This window comes from Bombina bombina, chromosome 9 (assembly GCF_027579735.1).
Source record: "Bombina bombina isolate aBomBom1 chromosome 9, aBomBom1.pri, whole genome shotgun sequence".
In the NCBI taxonomy this organism is placed as follows: Eukaryota; Metazoa; Chordata; class Amphibia; order Anura; family Bombinatoridae; genus Bombina; species Bombina bombina.
The window spans coordinates 61373168-61392011 of NC_069507.1; the positions used below are offsets into that span (position 1 = coordinate 61373168).

Sequence of the window (18844 nt, forward strand, 5' to 3'; positions counted from 1 at the left end):
ATGTGCAAACTGCCACTAGTGCTTAAAGGCACATTAAACACTAAATACATGCTAGATAGAATGATACATTCAAATAAAAGATTGGTCCATGAGTAACATGTAGATGTATTTTTTAAAGTTGTAAAGTATTAGTGTCTATAAAACAATGGGAGCTGCCATGTTGTAACTTGTGTTACCTTCTCTGCTGTGGCCAATTAGGGACAGTTATAAATAGGTCACTAGAGTGTGCAGCCAATGGTTGTGCTGGATTTAACAGTGTTCTGCACTTCCATTTCTAACAGGAACTGAAAAGCTCACAATTTCAGAATGGAATTACAGGAAAAGAGAACAAAATAAATAATGAAAGCATATTGCAGAGTTGTTTTATATATACAAGTTATCATTTTATATTACCATCTCAAAGTGTTTAATGTCCCTTTAAGCCATAAAAATAAAATTTTACAGATGAAAATTTCACAAGCCAAAAAACAAAAAAACACTTATGCATAAAAATAATTTATTAATATGAATTAAAAATAAAATACAAATAAATAAATAAAAATAAACAAATAAATAAGTTAACGCTTAAGGGACCAGCCCATAAAAGGATGTTTATTCCCTTAGCTATAAAAGAGGACTACCTGTAGCTATAAAGTAAATTATGGTCCTTTTTTTCCAGTCAATGGATTACATAGCAAGGCACAGAGTCATGGTTTGTAACAATATGTGTGTCTGTTTAACATTCTCAATATATTCCTTACAGAAGAATACATACGGGGGCACAGTCATATTCATATACATTTTTGAAATTGAAGAAAAAAATTAATTTGAACCTTTTCATGTGATTTAAGAAATACAATTTAACACAAAAGAGCTACAGAGCACTACAGTAAATCTTTGCATAAAATGACAATCAAATTATTGTAATATGCCAGTAGTAGTATTAAATAAAAATATGTACAGTATTATACCAAACAAGGTTCTATTAGAACAATTACCCAGTACTGTTTTGGATACCTTGTTATGTATTGTACTATTTAAGTAAAATATAATAATAAACTTCAACAAGAGGTAGTGCTTTGAACCTGGTGAGCACCAGGTTTTGTGGACATTAAACTATATTTTACTGAAACAGTAGTAAAATCAAAAAGACTCCTCTCAGCACAGGTTGTTGAATATAATGCAGTAAAAGATTTAGGCATATTCTTAAAGGGACATGTAACCCAAATTTCTCTTTCATGAATTAGACTAAGCATGCAATTTTAAATAACTTTCCATTTTACTTCTATCATCTAATTTGTTTTGTTCTTTTTGTATCCCTTGTTGAAAAGTATACCTAGGTAGACTCAGAACCTGATGATTGGTGGCTACACATATATGCATATTGCCATTGGCTTTCAGCTTACAGCTTACTCCCAGTAGTGCATTGCTGCTCCTTCAACAAAGGATACCAAGAGAATGAAGCAAATTAGATAATAGAAGTAAATCGGAAAGTTGTTTAAAAATTGTATGATCTATCTGAATCATGAAAGCCATTTTTTGGGTTTCATGTCCCTTTAAGAGAGCTAAATACAAAAAGACCAAAATATAAATCTATTAGACAATAAGTCTATCAGTTTTGGTAGGTCAACTTGAACTGATATTGAAATTACAGGGAAAGGAATGGCTTGCACATATTTTTCTTAGTTATTTAATACAGAGAAAACAATATTATTAACATTAATAACTATTAGTAAACAACTATAGTATGGCTACCTGAACTCACAGTAGAACATTAGTCATTAGAACATATTGCATCCTTCATATGTAGGTGTTAAATAAAAAATATTAATATAAATATTATTCCAATAATTACATTAGAATAAATTATTCATTACATATTTACAGAGGGTTCTTATATAAATTAATGGATACACGTAAATGAAAATAAGTTCTGTACGCATATTTGGTGTGTATGAACCCCTAGCATCTTGGAGAAGATGATTTTCAATTGCTATGCTTTTGAGTTACTTCAAACAGCTAGTACAGATCACATTCCTAAGGCACTAATTGACTTAGGATAAAATTATCCCTAACCAATTATTAAGTCATCCTTGAGCAGTAGAGACACTTAACGGAACATAAGTGCAATTAACCTTCACTTCAGCATAATAAAAGCTGAACATATCTCAGTTTTAAGGTGTACATGCCATCTTTTATATTTGGTAGAACTGAATGGTTTCAAAACTTTCATCATGTAAGTCATCTATGTATCTGAAACTATTAATGTACAAATAATTTCTTGTACTGATCACAAACTTTTAAAATTATATAAAATTTGCAGCTTATGCATTCTGCTGTTCTGTAAACCATAACCCTTTGTGTTGGCAGTGAAAGGGTTCTCAGAAGTTATCTTACAGTCTGGTGAGAAACTTTGGAAGGAGAAGTCATTATTTTGGAATTGACTTATTCGATAACTTATTGTTGTCTGTCAATAGTGCATTAATCCAAGGCAGGTATTTAGTAACTCGGGTATAAACTCCTGGCTTGTTCTCCTTGGCACATTCGTCCCCCCAGCTTATTATGCCATACAGAATCATCTGTCCATTGTGCTCACAGATCAGAGGCCCTCCAGAGTCCCCCTGCAAAAAAAACATAGAATAATAAAGCTTATTAATACTCACACAGTGCTCCATGTAGTTTTAAAATTATGTTTACAAATTTAGTAAAAATAAATCTTTTTAATTTCTAAAGTATATATGGTTAAAAAAAGATTTTTTTAAATGATATTTTTTTACGTTTTTTTTTTTAGATAAGGTGGCTTCATTTCGCAATTACTCACAATAGCTGCCTATTAGCGGAACATTTTAAATAAAAAAATTTGCTGTCACACTTATGAAAGAGCAACAACGAAGGGCTTAGATTACAATTGGAACGCTAATATATTGCGCATCTGCAAACGTGCAAATTTGCCCATTTACAGGTGCATGATAAATATCCAGCCATTACAAGTGGCTGGTTATTGCTACCGCCGTCTCGATGTAGCAAATAGCGCTCAGAAAATTAACCAGAGATCAGATCTCTGGTTAATTTTAGAAATGTCCCCTAATTGGCCCCAAAATACAGTGGTATGTAGTTTATTAAAAAAGAAAAATTGTAGCATTTAAAAAAAAAAAAAAAAATAATGGCAAGAAGCAGTTATGAGGGCTCAAAGTTGGTGGGTGTGGGGTGTTAGAAAAAAGCAGCACTGAAAAGTGCCTTTACATTGCGGTCTATAAGGACTGTGTGTTCCCAGTAAATATATATGTATTTGCTTATATACATATATATTTATGTGTTAATATGTGTAAATTCATATACTGTATTTACATATTTATATTTGCTGCCCATCACTGCATGTCCTACCCCCTTCGCTGTGCTAGTTCTAATGCCGTGTCTGACGGCATAAGAACAAGCATATGGAAGCACCCTATCGTGAGCCTAATGCTTCTGTGCAATGCGAACGTGAGGCCGTGTTAGAATTGCACCTCACTTGTAATACCAGCGCACATTTGCGTGTGCTGGTATTACTAAGTTGAGCACAAATATCACTTTCGCAGAAGCGAAATTTTGCGCTCAACTTGTAATCTGTGCCTAAATGTTTTAATTAAAGTTAAGCAACAGCTGCTTAAACTAAAAGGAAAAGCACATTTGTTCACAACTCATCTTTAGAGACGGACAGGAAAATGTTCACAGGTTTTAGACAGAGATTTACTTTCACAAAAATGAACACCGTTAAAAAAACTAAATAATTGTTATATATAATATTAAACTATCTTTAAGATGCAACAAAGAAAATGTCTTCCATATATATTCATATGAATAATTATTTAGATAACATTTTTGCTTTAAAATGTAATGTGGTTATAACAGAATAAATATTCCAATAAAAAAAAAAACTAAATAAATGAATTAATTATTAAAAGAAACATAAAAAAAATAATACAAATAGTGGATTTTTTTGTACCACATGAATGATACAACCCCCAGTTAAAGCAGAAAACAAAAAACAAAATGCACTTACACTGCATGCATCCACCTTCCATTCAGGGTCTCCAGCGCAAAACATATTATTATTTACTAGATTTCCGTAATAGTCTTCTGACTGGCAGCGGCTCTGTGATATTATCTCCACCTGTACAGACTTCAGTTTTTCTGAGTAGAGAAAATTATCTGTTTAACGAAAGAAAGAGTAAAGTTTAGTTGAAGCAATGATAATGATAATTTAAATTATTTCCATGTAAGAAAAACTGTGTGTGTTTTTAAAAAGAAAAAACCTTATACATAAGGGGCCAGATTACGAGTGGAGCGCAAAATTACGCTTTTGCGAGAGCAATATTTACGCTGGTATTATAAGTAAAGTGCAATGCAAACGCGACCTCGCTTTCGCATTGCAAGGAAGCTTTGCGCTCATGAGAACCCGCTTCAATAGGCTCCAAAGGGAGCCTCATTCTCATGCTGATAATCACGGCAGAGAACCTAGCGCAGCGAAGGGGGTAAGTTGCACAGGGTTGGGCAGCAAAGTTGAAATATATATGAATATATACATGTATTTGTTTATATGTGTATATACACATATTAACCCACAAATATATTTGTATAAGCATACATTATAAGCAATAATTTAATTATTTTAGTTTTGTAAATGTGTTTGTTAAAGGGATGTAACAATGATAAAAATAAAAAGCTCTAATGTGTTTTATTTTTGCAGTATTGCTTGCATGGTGTGTTAAAGGGGTTAAACACAGCCAGTTCCACTACTCTACTGAAACCTAGTTGAACACATCTTTGTGTGACCACCAATCAGCAGCTAGCTCCCAGTACATTGCTGCTTTTTGAGCCTACCTAGGTATTTCTATTTCATCTATGAAACGTTTGTTCCTTTAAATAGTAATCAAAGTAAACAGTTGCAAAATACGTTTTAAAAAATAGCTTGTTCTAAAAGTGGGCAGCTACTTAAAGGGATAGCAAAGTGAAAATTAAACTTGCACGATTCAGATAGAGCATGTAATTTTAAGACCCTTTAAAATTGATATCCCTTGTTGGAAAAGAATACGCAAATTAGTGGGAGCTGCTGCTAATTGGTGCCTGCACACATTTGTCTCTTGTGATTGGCTAACTACATGTATTCATCTAGCAGACAGTGTTATGCTGTTCTTTCAGCAAAGGATAACAAGAGAATGAAGCACATTTGATAATAGGTGTAAACTGGAAAGTTGTTTAAAATTCTATTTTCTAACTAAATCATGAAAGAAAATTTTGAGGTTTCCTGTCCTTTAAGAGTTTCTTAAACAAATGTTAGTTCTCATTAATAATAAGGCTGCTTTTTCTAGGGACATAGCTATATCATAAATCTGAAAAAAGGGCTTAGGGCCAATAATCTAAAGTTCTCTTGTTATCTAAGATTATCTAAGATATTTCGTTAGTACAGGTACAAATCCCCAAATCCGGAATTCCAAAATCCAAACTTATTCTGAAATCACAGCTTTTTAATTACTATTTTTTTTAAATACAATTATCAAAAATCTGTATTATAAACTGTAACTATTGCTTAAATATCATAAAATATTGTTTTTTTTACAGCTGGTTCTATCCCCTGTCCAAACTGTCCCATTTGACAGATGCAAATATTACAAAAACCAAACTATTGCAAATTCCAAAGCCTTTCCAGTCCCAAGCAGTTTGGATAAAGGGTTTTCTACCTATACTATGAGGTCACTCAAATAATTTTAGAAAGGAAAACTTTAGTTTGAGGGGTGTTTATCTAGCTATGATGGGTTATGGGTGTGCAGGAGAGACTCATACGTACAATATAATGCTCAAAAAAGCACACAAAGATTTTGTGCGATTTCTCTCCATGCCGGAGATTGCTTGATAATCAGGCCCCTAGTCTTTATTTGATCAAAGGGCCAAAAAGTATATTTCCCCCCTACCTTTCTTCTCCCCGTTTTTTTATTTCTACATATCTCGGTAGAGGAACACATTTTTTGTAATTAGCCTAAAGTGTTTTAGAATGTGTAAGGGAATGTTTTTTATTTACAGAATATGACATTCCATGGAGAGAAGGAATGGCTATATTTCTTCAATATCCTATGCACTAAAACTGGTAACACCCCCGGTCACTTACTGTAGTGCTCTTTGCCAAATCCAGCAACCTCACACTTTGTAGCGTCACTCAGCTGAAGCCCAGAAGGCGGGAGGCAGATGGTCTGCACGGAATCTGTTAGAGAAGCGCACTTTCCAGACGGTGACCTGATTTTTATCAACGCTGAGAAAGAAGAATGCAGAGAATTAGAAGCTTAACAGCATGCAAAAGAGTTACTTGGTTACTTACAAATCTATGTTTTAGCAATTTATTTAACCTGCGCTTTGTCTTAGAAAAGTGCTGGGCAGATCTTAGTGCTGTCTTTTTGTACACCTACAAATTATATGCAAAAAGAAAATAGATTTACATAGAAATAAAATAATAAAAAATGTGTTCTGATGGTCAGGATTTGTTTGCGAAATTCTTTGCAGATTAATATTACATTTGCTCTCTGTTGCTGTGTCCACTCAAAATATTTGTTACCCTCTCCTGACCCCTAAAGGGACAGTATACCTGAAAAATGTCTCTCTTTATTTTGTTCCCAATTACCTGCTGGAGTGAATTAAATCGTTTACAAATAGCTCCTTTTACTTTATTTCTGCATTAGAAATAGCTGATATATTCAGTGGTATCCATACCTATACTGAAAGTTGGCTATAGAAAATGCTATGTAAACATAACCAGAAGAAGAAATTACATTCCCAGTAGGAGGTAGGAGAGAAACTTAAAGGGACAGTTTACTCAAAATTATTCTCCCCTTTAATTTGTTCCCAATGATCCACTTTACCTTCTGGAGTGAATTAAATTGTTTATAAGTATTTCCATTACCCTTATATTGACATTTGAAATAGTTTATTTAGCCTGTGGTATCCCCACCCATCCTGAAAGTTTTTGGCCTCAAGGCCAAGCTGTGTTAACACAGCCAGTAGAAGAAATTACACTCCCAGTGGGGTATATAGAGATATGGTAATAAAATGTTAATTTTCCATTGTTCTTTCCAAGTATTGGTGATTGGTTTATGGACAGATATAAGATAAAGAAGCAGGTATATGTACACAATGTGATAAAGTAATGAGATCTGATTATACCTACAAGCTCAGCCTCAACCCATTTTATTAGGTTGTGGCTTCAAAACACAAAGTCAGCTAATTCATATACACAAATAAGCCTTAAAAAAAGCAAATCTCATACATTTTATACTCTGCAGCTCGTAAAAAAAGTAATTGGAAACACTTTAAGGGAAAAACAATTTTATGGTATACTGTCCCTGTAATAAAATGTTAATTTTCAATTGTTCTCTCTAAGTATTGGGTTTTCGTTTATAGAGAGATAATATAAAGAATCATATGTGTGTACAAAAAGTGATAAAATAATAAGATCTGATTTCACTGAAAGCTCAGCCCATTTTGACGGGTTGTGGTTTCAAAGAACAAAAACAGCTATTTCATTTACAAAAAAAGCATAAAGAAGCAATTTCTCGTGCATTTTTTAATCTCCAGCTGGTTTAACAAGTCATTGGAAAACACATTAAGGGACAAACGAATTTCCAGTACACTGTCTCTTTAAAACCATTTCCAGTGAGCTGTCCAGATGTTTGGTGCATAAACATACATTTCCTATTAGTTTTCAGTTACGTAACTATAACATAACATTTTAATCATAAAATAGTTGTAATATGTTAAGAAGTTCTTTTTTATTTGTATAGACATGTATATGTGTATACATGAAACCCAAAATTAAACTTTCATGTTGCAAATTTACTTTGCTCTCTTTCTATCAAAAAAGCAGATAGGTTGTGCTCAGGATTTTTTTTAACAATCCTATACATTGTGCAAACACGGCTGCCATCTAGTGCTAAAAAATTGTGTAAATCTTCTGCCATATAGTGATCCAGATACGTGCACGCTACCTACCTACGTATTCTCTTCAACAAAGACTGCAATGAGAATTAATTAAATTTGGTAAAACAGGTAAATTAAAAACTTTTTTTTTTTAAATTGTATGCTGTGTCTGAATCATGAAAGACGATTTTTGGGTTTCATATCCCTTAATTAACTTGTTTTTTTTTTCTATTAAACCAGTTTATTAAAATCAATATACATATAACATAAGTATAAACTGTACATAGGTATAACAAAGAATATACAGCTGGTCGTATAGTTGTTTTTTTTGTTCAATAAAATTATAGAACTTAACTAAAGAGTTAAACACAAAAAAAACGTAACTAATATCCCTTTAATAACTTTAACCTTTAACAATTTTTATAATGTAAATATATTCATCATCAAATTTTCATATAGATAATTTAAACATTTTACCTTTTTTTTTTAGGAGATTGTATTGTGGTACTGAATTAGCCTATAAAATAGCTTTCTATACCTGAGTATTCGGTATGTATGGGATTTTACCCCCCTGTGCATTTTTCTGTGTGTACTGCAATTCACACTCACCGTGTGTACACAGAGTTTACAATCATATATTAAACTTATAGAAAAACTTGGTGCTTGAGGAGTCATATCTGGGGATCATTTCAAATAATGAAATAATACAATTTTTACTTGAAAATGATGCAGCATAACTGTAAACAGCTGACTAGAAAATATCACCTGAACATCTCTATGTAAAAAAGAAAGATATTTTACCTCAAAATGTCCTAAGTATTTACACCCCATTGTAAAGGACTTTAAGCTGTCCAGGGACCTGCAAGGGAGCGTGCCTTATTTCCCTATTCAGTGTAAGGAAGTTTACTATGAAATCTCATGAGATCACAGTAAAATAGTTAATGACCTCAGCACTGCTAATGCTGATTGGCTGATGTTCATTCCTTTTTTCTTTTTTACCTGCAGTTGGGCAGTAACTGAAAGATAACGTTTTACAGAAAACTTTTTACAATTATGCTGCATCACTTTCAACTGATTTAGCATATGAGTATTATGTCCCTTTAAGTGATATTTATAGAAAAGTTATGTAAACAAGAAGGCTTAGGAGGAAAATATCACACTCTCAGTGGGGCGTTTGAACAGAGAGGTACTAAAATTTAGTATTTACAGTGGTCTCACTGTGTACATTGAGATAAGATAAGGAGGATTTTGTGTAAATAATAGAGAGTTAAGCTAATGAGGTTTGATTTCCCTGCAAACTCAACGCATTTCATTGGGTTGTCCTTTTAATTAACCAGGAACAGCTTTTTTATATCCAAAAATAAAACTAAAGGAACATTGCATTTTCTACTCTGCATCTGGCATAACAAGTCATTGAAAAAACATTAAAAGGAAATCAATGTTGCAATGCAATGTCCCTGAGACCAAAAAACAAAAAACGTAATTTCTAACCTTTCTGTTCCTATTACTGAATGTGATTTCTTTATAAGAAAAGGAAAGGTGCACATTACTTACCAATATCATTATTATGTGCTCCGGTTTCATCACTGTATTCAGAATGAAGAATAATTTTCTCTACTTGGAATTTCTGTTCCAGGTCCTTATTGGTTTCAAACAGTAAAGATTTCCCCAGTATAACTGAAAAATCTTTGGGTTCTGGGATGTTACTAAATAAAACAAATATATGGGGTTTGTCTGTGGCCAAATAAACAAATATACAACAAATAATAGTCTTTCCTTCTGTGAGCTGACAATAGGACACGAAAGCCATTTTCTTCATGATTTATAGAGGCTAAAAAATTTAAAACATTTTTAATTTATTTCTATTATCAAATTTACTTTATTCTCATGGTATTCTTTGTTGAAGAGAATATGTAGGTAGGTAGCGTGCACGTGTCTGGAACACTATATGGCAGCAGTTTTGCAAGAATGCTATTAAGCACAAAATAGCAGCAGTGTTTGCACAATGTATAACATTGTTAAAAACATTCTTGCAAATATGTTGCCATATAGGGCTCGATTTATCAAACCCTTCTCCTCCTTTGACTGCAGTCTCACACAAGAGAACCTGCAGTCAGGATTTATCAAGCAGCGGTCATCAGACCAATGCTGTTAACCTCTTCTCCTCTTAAGTGGAAAATTTAAATTTCCCCGGTCTTGTCCGACCAGGGACATTGACAGCTCCTGCCCGAGTGTGATTGGCTGTGCGCAGGCAGGGGGCGGGGTTGCACACAAGTGCAAAGAGTGCTCACGTATAATGTTAAATTCCGGCAGTGGATTGCTGGCCGCCAGAGGAGAGCTCAGGAGGACAGGGGCGAATATGTCTACCCCTGTCCACCAAGGATTGATAAATCGAGCTTATAGTAATTTAGGCACATGCACGCTCCTGAGCCGACCAACTGCTTTTCAACAAAAGATAAGAGAACAAAGTAAATGTGATAAGAGAAGAAGTTTGGAAAGTTTTTCTTTATTTCTTTCTTTATTTTTTACACTGTACCTTCTTAATCATAAAATATGTATATTAGTGAGATGCTAACCTGCCGGAGAAACAATGAGCTGCAGTAAGAACCCAGCAGGGGTTAATGAGGCTGGCACCGCACACATATTTTTCCTGTCTTCGTCTGTCAGTCTGGTAGAGAGTTGCTAACCATGGATGAGACTCAATGGAAGTGCTGCTTCCGCCCACTACTTTGTACATTTTATGCTGACGCTGACCACAGGTAGAATCTGGGTTTGAAAGGAGAAAATAATCATTAGAGCCTTTTTATTTTTATAAACTATACAGAGATAGGCCTCTTCTAGCCTGCTCTCCTTCCTGCTTGTCTCTCCCATGCCACTGCCCCCCCCCCCCCGCCTACCAGCACAGCACAGGTAACTCCCTTTGTTAACGGCTATATCTACCAACCCCACTCATGTGTTTCTCCAGCTGGAGATTGTGGGCTCCATTCACTAACAGCCTCTTCATTTGCTTTAATATTATATGCACTTGATTCACAAATGCCCCCCCCCCCCCCCCCCCCAGAGAGGCTGTTAGTGAAAGGGACTCACATTTTGTTTACTGCAATGGTCTACTCATTATAATATTTTTAAATGAATTATAAACGCTAAATATCTAACAAAAAAGAGACATTTTCTAGATAATGGTTAGAAATCAAAATATTTTTTAACACTAATTTAAGAAATGTCATTATAAATAATATTATTTATAAAACATGAGTTAAATTTGATTGAAAACATAGACAAAAAAGTATTATTCCACTAGGGGGAGACAAATAAGTAAAATCTGTTCTACTTTTGTACATACCCAATGTATGGAAATTTTCCCATATTGCACAATGCACATCAGATGTTTATTTACATTGTTTTAGCAATAACACATTTGCCCAAACTGAATAAATTAAATACAAACCTGGGCTCTTCTCTATCTCACAGTTGGGAAGATCACAGAACATTGCTTGAATTTGTCTTCCATTTTTAAAATAACACCATGGTTTGCTTCCTTTATCTGGATTCCTGAAAATATAAAAATACAGAGCTGTATTATTTTTACTCTGCTAACATTTAACAAAAAAATTCAACATAACAATCAAGGAAGCAGTATATGAGCAGGGCCGGACTGGGAATAAAAAGCAGCCCTGGAAAAATATGAAAACCAGCCCTTTTTTATGTTGAGTCAGTAGAATGCACATGCCCCATTTTTCTCAAAGGGCATTACTGGGATACTCCTCCCCTAATATTATTTCAGAATTAAATTATATTACTTAGTATTAAACATAAATGCCAGATTGATGTTATATAGCAAAACTACAAACTAATTGTATCAATTAATCACCCCTTTAAATTGTAGCTTTCAAGCCCTAGCTGCTGCAGCCCACCGGGAAATCTCCTGGTATCCTGGTAGGCCAATCCGGCCCTGTATATGAGTGTATTCACCACATCCACCCCAGATATACCTAAAGTAACTTGCACACAATTTGCACAATAATATTATTTATTGTATTATTTAGTCTAATCTGTAAACTGTAGGAAATATATACACACAAACATGCTAATAACAGTAGAATTACCAATTTAGATTCTTTAATGTCTTACCTGCAAAAGTTGTGCTTCCCAAGACCCAGTTTCAGAGCCCCCTCTTTCTGAGTATTAAACACTTTGTGTTTTAGACGATGAGAGTCCCAAGCTAAGCAGTCATGCCCACCAGATGTCTTAGAAGCAGTTCCTCTATAATCGTGACCTCTGTCATTGTAGCATATAGCTTTTGTATCTGAAAGAATTGTCAGTAGGTCAGGAAGATATTTACTGAAATACACCCATTGTAAGTACAACATGCAGCATTTTAATTCGATCTCTTAAAGACTTCACTTCAACTGAAGTGTAAACTGTGTAATAATTATTTTAATGCCAAAAATCTGATTTAAAAAGTCAAAATTATAAACAATTTATTTATTTTACCAATTGTTAAGAATACAAAGGACAAAAAAAAAAAACTGTCCGTAGACTTTAATTTATGAACATTTTAACTAAGCTGCATCAAATAAAGTAAGTGGTGTATATACTTTTCTGTCCACTTTAGGTAGCATAAAAAAGTATGTATTAGACAGTACGCGTTTCACTTTTATTTTATTTTTTTAATAATAGCTTGATGTGGTATAGTAAGACAGGCAAAGTTACCTATTTCACATTGTTCTCCAGCGTAACCTTTTTGACAGACGCATCGGTATGGCCTTTTGTAGATCCTATAATATACGCAGGTACCACCATGCAGACAGACGCATTCTGCAGAAATTGAAAAGAAGAGATCATGTAAAGGTGAGAGAGAAACAGCAACAACATTCTGTATACAGAATAATCAGAGGTGGATAAATATTACTACAGTTGATGTTATATATATATAAAAAAAATCTCACTGGCCTGTTGTAATTTATTACTAGTCTAAAATTAGTCCAGCTAAGGTTGAAACCCGGTTGGAATTTACCGATAATGCTGTTATATTTAAAGGGATATGAAACCCAATTTTTTTTTGTGTGATTCAGACAGATTATACCATTTTAAAACAGTTTCCAATTTACTTCTATTATCAAATTTGCTTTGTTCCCATATTATTCTGTGTTGAAGAGATACCTAGGTAGCATCTGGTGCACTACACGGCAGTAAATAGTGCTGCCATCTATTGTTCTTGCAAATGGATAACATTCTTGCAAAACTGCTGATATATAGTGCTCCAGAAATGGGCGGGCTCCTTAGCTGCTTTTCAACAAAAGATACCAAGAGAACAAATAAAATGTGATAATAGAAGTAAATCAGAAAGTTGTTTAAAATTGCATGATCTATCTGAATTATTAAATAATTTTTTTTGAGTTTCATATCCCTTTAAGGTTCAGGTCAGTGAAGATAGTAAAGAATACATATTAAAAACAGTCTCTGTTATTATGATACATGTAGTTAAAGTAATATCCAGAGCAGCCAATGAACTTGAGCAATTGTGCGCAGCCACCAATCACATCATTCATTGCTGCTCAGGAGACTACCTAGGTATGCTCCATCTGAACCATAAAAGTTTAATTTTGACTTTCCTGACCCTTTGATAGAGGAAATAACACACTTGTACTCATGTCTGAATATCCTCAATCCTTAATCTATTAGTGTACAGTAATTTTGAAATGTAAGGTTCACAATTTTTACTAAAAAATGCTATTAATTAGTTATTATATTCCATTTGCTTTATGATTTTTACTTGACATTTGTACCCTATAACATTGACTGTAGTACATATTTTAGGCAACCTGATAATAATACAATTAAATGTGCCATTATTTTGCTCTGTGTAGATTCATACCTTCTGATGCGCTTTGTTTTTTTCTAAGAGTTATCTAAAACAAAGGAAAAAGAAAGGAAAGCATGAATTATTTATGCATTCACATAATGTCCTTCTGTCTAATCAAATATCTGGCGTTGACTCTGAGTGGGCAGTTGACATACAGGGCCACTGTTGATTAAACTGCATAATAAAAACACTTACAAAAAATGATGTACACATTACACATTATCATGTACTATGGACGTTTTTAAATATAAAATCTTATAGACAGTATAGCAGTATTGATATATTTGACATAACTTTAAACAGGAATAGCAGATATTTAAAATGACAAAATAAAGGAATTTTACACTCCAGTGAGTAAAATGGATTGCTGGGAACACATTATGGGGGAGTTCTATAATACACCCTCCCGTTAAGTGTTCATGGAATTCCCCTAAATTTCTATAAAGTTAATGGGCAGCATCTTGTTGAAACCTAGGTTTTCCTTAAGTGAGTGGTCATGATCACTGCCAGCGGTGAGGGTATGAGAATGAGCAATGTACATCCTGTATTTAGTTTGTAAAGAATTGTTTATGGTATCAGGAGGTGTAATATATATAGTGTTATTCTTTATACAGGACACACTAAGGGCTCGATTTATTAAAGCCCTACGGCTGCAAGCTCTCACAAGAACTTGCTCATCATAATTTAACAAGCAGCGGTCACCAGACCACCGCTTCCCTAACCTCTTCGCCACCTCTAAGGTGACGAAATTTAATTAATCTCCGTGGTTGAGTCCGACCGAGGAGATTGACAGCTCCTGTCCGCGCGTGATTGGCTGTGCGCGGGCAGGGGGCGGGATTGCATGCAAGCGCAAAGTTGCGCTCGTGCGCAATAGTGATTATCTGCGGGTAATTTCACCCCTCCACAGGCGAGCTGAGGCGTACAGGGGCACGTATACGCGCCCCTGTCCACCTCAGCTTTGATAAATCTAGCCCTAAATGTTCAGACAGGGGATGAGCCATACAGGGGGAGGGGAATAAGTGGGCTAGGCTGAAGGGCGATCTTGTCAAGGGCCGCGCAAATTCTAAGTGTGGCCTTGGCAGCACTTATTACTTTAGAAACTAAAGTACTTAATAGAAACAAAAACGTTACACTTATTTCTTCAATATTTAAACAACTAATATCATTTAATAAAAAATACATCTACATATTATTCTCAGGATAATCTTTTTTATGCAATCATCATTATATTTAAAAAAAACATTTGGTGTTAAAATGTACCTTTAACAAAAACCAGTGACATTCATAAACTGTGTTTAACTACTTAAAGTCACAGACTACTTATTTATCAGAGAAGGCACCGTCCTGTAAGACTAATATGTATCTAGCTAGTACATTGTATAGTGTATTTATTCCCGACTCCCCCAGGCAGCTGAGATAGATGAAAGAAAACTGCACTAATTACTTACGGATTCAACCTCCTTAAGAAAGACGCAAATAAACAGGAAACTTAGAACAAGCTTCATCTTGTGTGCTTTAAATTTTCTGTGAAAGAAACAAGTAAGATAATTACCAAAGCGCTTCACCACTCAACACGTTATGTGCAGCTACTTAAAGGGATTTGTATAGTAAAATGGTTTTCCACTTTACAATGACTTGTTATACCAGCTACAGAGCTTATAAAATGTATGATACATTGATCATTTGTGTTTATTTTTAGATATAAAATAGCTGTCTCTGCTAATCGAAAAAACACAACCCAATGAAATGTGCTGAGCTTCCAGGGAAAGCAGACGGTGCTAGCTTATCTCTCTTACACAAAATCATCCTTATCTTATCTTATCTCTCTACTCACAGTGAGACCAATACAATGGAAAATTTACATTTTCTTATCTCTATATCTCACCACCCACTGGGAGCATGATTACTTCTAAACCTTCTTGTTTACATATATTCTTTATAACCTGTACTTAAGTATTGAAACATTCAGTACAGGTAGGGATGCAAAAGACACAATCCGCTATTTAAAATGGCAAAATAAAAATAAAGGAGCTATTTGTAAACAATGTAATACCACAGCAGGTAAAATGGATAGTTGGTAACACATTAAACTGGGGGAGGGGGGGGGGGGGGTCACAGTACTCTGTCCCATTAAGATTCACATTTCATTTTACTATGAAACATTTTTAAACTTTACCCTATTACATGTTAATTAATAGAACATGTTCTTAATGATAAAAACACCTCTACATCAAAAAACAATTTACATAAAAAAAAATGTTGGTTTGACAAAAAGATAAAAAAGCAGATGATCTACCACAAGAATGATGACTCGCAAATCTCTTTGTAGGACGAATTTACTCATTTCCAAACATTCAGCAATAGCTACTCCAGATACAATAAATTTCCCAGTGCTTCAGAGGGTTTTACAATGTCATTAGTGTATAAAGCACAATATCATTTTGCATCATTTGGATTGGCAGATTGAAAAGAAAAAATCTACTAGTCACAGGCTACTTAGAAATTGCTATGGACTTGTAGGAAATTAGGATTAGAATAGAGATCGATAGATTAGATAGATACTAGATACATTAGATGATAGATAGATAAACAGATAGATAACACAAGGATAGATGGACAGATATATAGATAACACAACAATAGATAATATATAGATACACATTATAGGATAGTTAGATAGATGGATGGATAGATAGGTAATAGATATATACATATTAAAGGGATATTAGATAGATAGATATATGATAAATAGATAGATTATAGAAGGAAAGATAGATTATAAGATAGATAAAGGACAGATGGATAAATAGATATATAGAAAATATTTAGCTACACATTAAAAGGGTAGTTAGATAGATAATAAAATGATTGATAGATAGATGATAGATAAATAGATAGATAATAACAGAATCATTAGATAGATAGATAGATAGATAGATAGATAGATAGATAGATAGATAGATAGATGATAGATAGATAGATGGATATATAGATAGATGATAGATAGATAGATAGATAGATAGATAGATAGATAGGTAGATAATACAATTATAGATAGATAGATAGATAGATAGATAGATAGATAGATAGATAGATAGTAAAGGTATAATTAGATAGATGATAGATAGAGAGATAGATAGATAGCTAATAAAATGATAGATAGATAGATAGATAGATAGATAGATAGATAGATAGATAGATAGATAGAGGGATTATTAGATAGATGATAGATAGATAATAAAATGATAGATATATAGATAAAGGGATAATTAGATAGATATATAGACAGATAATAAAGCGATAGATAACAGAAGGATAGATAGTAAAATATTACTAATAGTTATTAAGTTATTGGGGTAAATGATACACTTGCTTGCAGCTATAAAAGAAACAAGTAAATTAATTGAATGTAATTTATTCTCATCAGCCCTGATAGCAATGAATATGACATCATCTCTTGTTATTCTGTGACTGCCAGTGCTCTCAGGATCTATCATAAATCTTTTTATAAAACACATCTGAAGATGAATATCAGGCTGCAGAGCTAATGCACCAGCAAGTCCATCAGTGCTTCACTGCAGTAATCAATAATGGGTGGAAATATTATTTTTATCTAGTGGTGCAAATTATTTTTTTACTTTTATAATTATTAGTTTTTCTATTATTTAATTAGAACATATTACTTAATTTACAGTTATCTTTACTAATTACACAAATTTACTTTCAGATTGTTTGTAATCATATTTAAATGTCTGACTTTTATTTTTCCATGTAATTGAGTGAATAGTCTTAACATCCTTTTTTTTTGCACAAGAAACTTTAAAAGAAACTTAATATAAACGTTTATCTTCTTGCTTCCTTCATTAAATGTTCCAACCAATGCTCGATAGCTAAGCCCTTTTTAATACTGTAAGAGTAAGGTAACAATAGGGTATAATCTATTTTTTTTTATAATAATAATAATAATAAAAAAAATTAAAAAAAAAAGATTTAAAAAAAAAAAATGTATTATTAGAGCCTATAGGAATTTAAAAAAATAAATAATTGTATTCACTTTTTCCAAATAAGTAACACATATTTGCCATGTGATAAAAAATAAATTTACTAGACTTCAGATGTCTACTGATTTTTAAAAAATGTTAAACAATTTAGGATTTTCTTTTAAAGGGGCAATTTCTTAAGATATACTGTACATACTGAAAGTGTTTTGTTTCTTTTTTTTTTTTTGCAAATTGGTTTGGTTCTTCATTATTAAAGAACAGTTTTAAAATAATTCAGATACCCAGCACTGTGTAGCAGACCTTAGAATGTTCCATGCTGGTATGTGACGAGAAGCATTTTCCCTTAGCATTCAGTCACACTTCTGTAGTATAACTAACTTTATGGTCATTGAATAAATGTAAGAAACTTTTAAACATATTATTATATGGCTGAATAGATTGCAGAATCCAGCTCTGCTGATTAGTACATTTGTTTGATAATAACTCCTTTTAATTAGAATTGATAATCATAATAACAAAAAAAAAAACAGAAATAAAACAAAATGCAGATAATAGATTAATAGTTTTCTACAGATTTCCACTGTATCACAGTAGTGCTGGAAATACATAACAGCCAATAGAATGTCTGATGGGTATTCTTCAGCACCTATGCAGAGGTCTGAGATAAAAATAGAACTCACCAACAAAGAATATCCAGTGTACTGTTCCCAGTAGATGATTTCTGAGCTTTCTCTATGCTGAAAGGGAAGAGAACGTGCCTTATAATGCAGAGCTCTGCTTCCTGATTGGTTGGCACTGTGTCCCAGGCGTGGCAGGGCTGATTTCTGCAGAGGCTACACCGCAGGCACATGAATTCTTCACAAACAAAAAAAAATGAGGCTGTGAGTCAGATCATTGGATTTGTAACAGTTTCACTTTGATAATGAGTCCTACTTGCTTATGCTCTCTGTTACCACTGAGGGGGGACTATACATATAATATCTCACCCATCCTGTCATTCTTTCAGAGGAAACGATGATTAAACAATAGAGTAAAAGGATATAGAATAAACCAT

The 18844-nt window shown here is 33.4% G+C and overlaps 1 protein-coding gene across 1 annotated transcript; it reads right to left on the reverse strand.

The window, feature by feature from the left end:
- Positions 1-479: 479 nt before the first annotated feature.
- On the reverse strand, positions 480-18514 carry PLAU (plasminogen activator, urokinase). The gene is made up of 11 exons (XM_053692154.1): positions 18471-18514; positions 15238-15313; positions 13802-13835; positions 12637-12741; positions 12055-12229; positions 11372-11475; positions 10500-10689; positions 9478-9629; positions 6125-6265; positions 4022-4170; positions 480-2600 (listed from the first exon to the last, which is right to left on the reverse strand). Exons 2-11 carry the CDS (start codon positions 15292-15294, stop codon positions 2409-2411), a joined length of 1299 nt encoding a protein of 432 aa, XP_053548129.1. The 5' UTR covers positions 15295-15313; positions 18471-18514; the 3' UTR covers positions 480-2408.
- Between the last annotated feature and the right edge of the window lie 330 nt (positions 18515-18844).

What these genes read in the sequence shown, in the direction of transcription:
- PLAU (XM_053692154.1), bottom strand. Translation starts at nt 15,294, where the DNA reads ATGAAGCTTGTTCTAAGTTTCCTGTTTATTTGCGTCTTTCTTAAGGAG. An exon ending in GCTCATTGTTTCTCCGGCAG is followed by an intron (nt 9,630 to 10,499) that starts GTTAGCATCTCA and finishes TGTTTTATTTAG; the next exon opens with TAACATCCCAGAACCCAAAG. An exon ending in ATTTGGCAAAGAGCACTACA is followed by an intron (nt 4,171 to 6,124) that starts GTAAGTGACCGG and finishes TTCGTTAAACAG; the next exon opens with ATAATTTTCTCTACTCAGAA.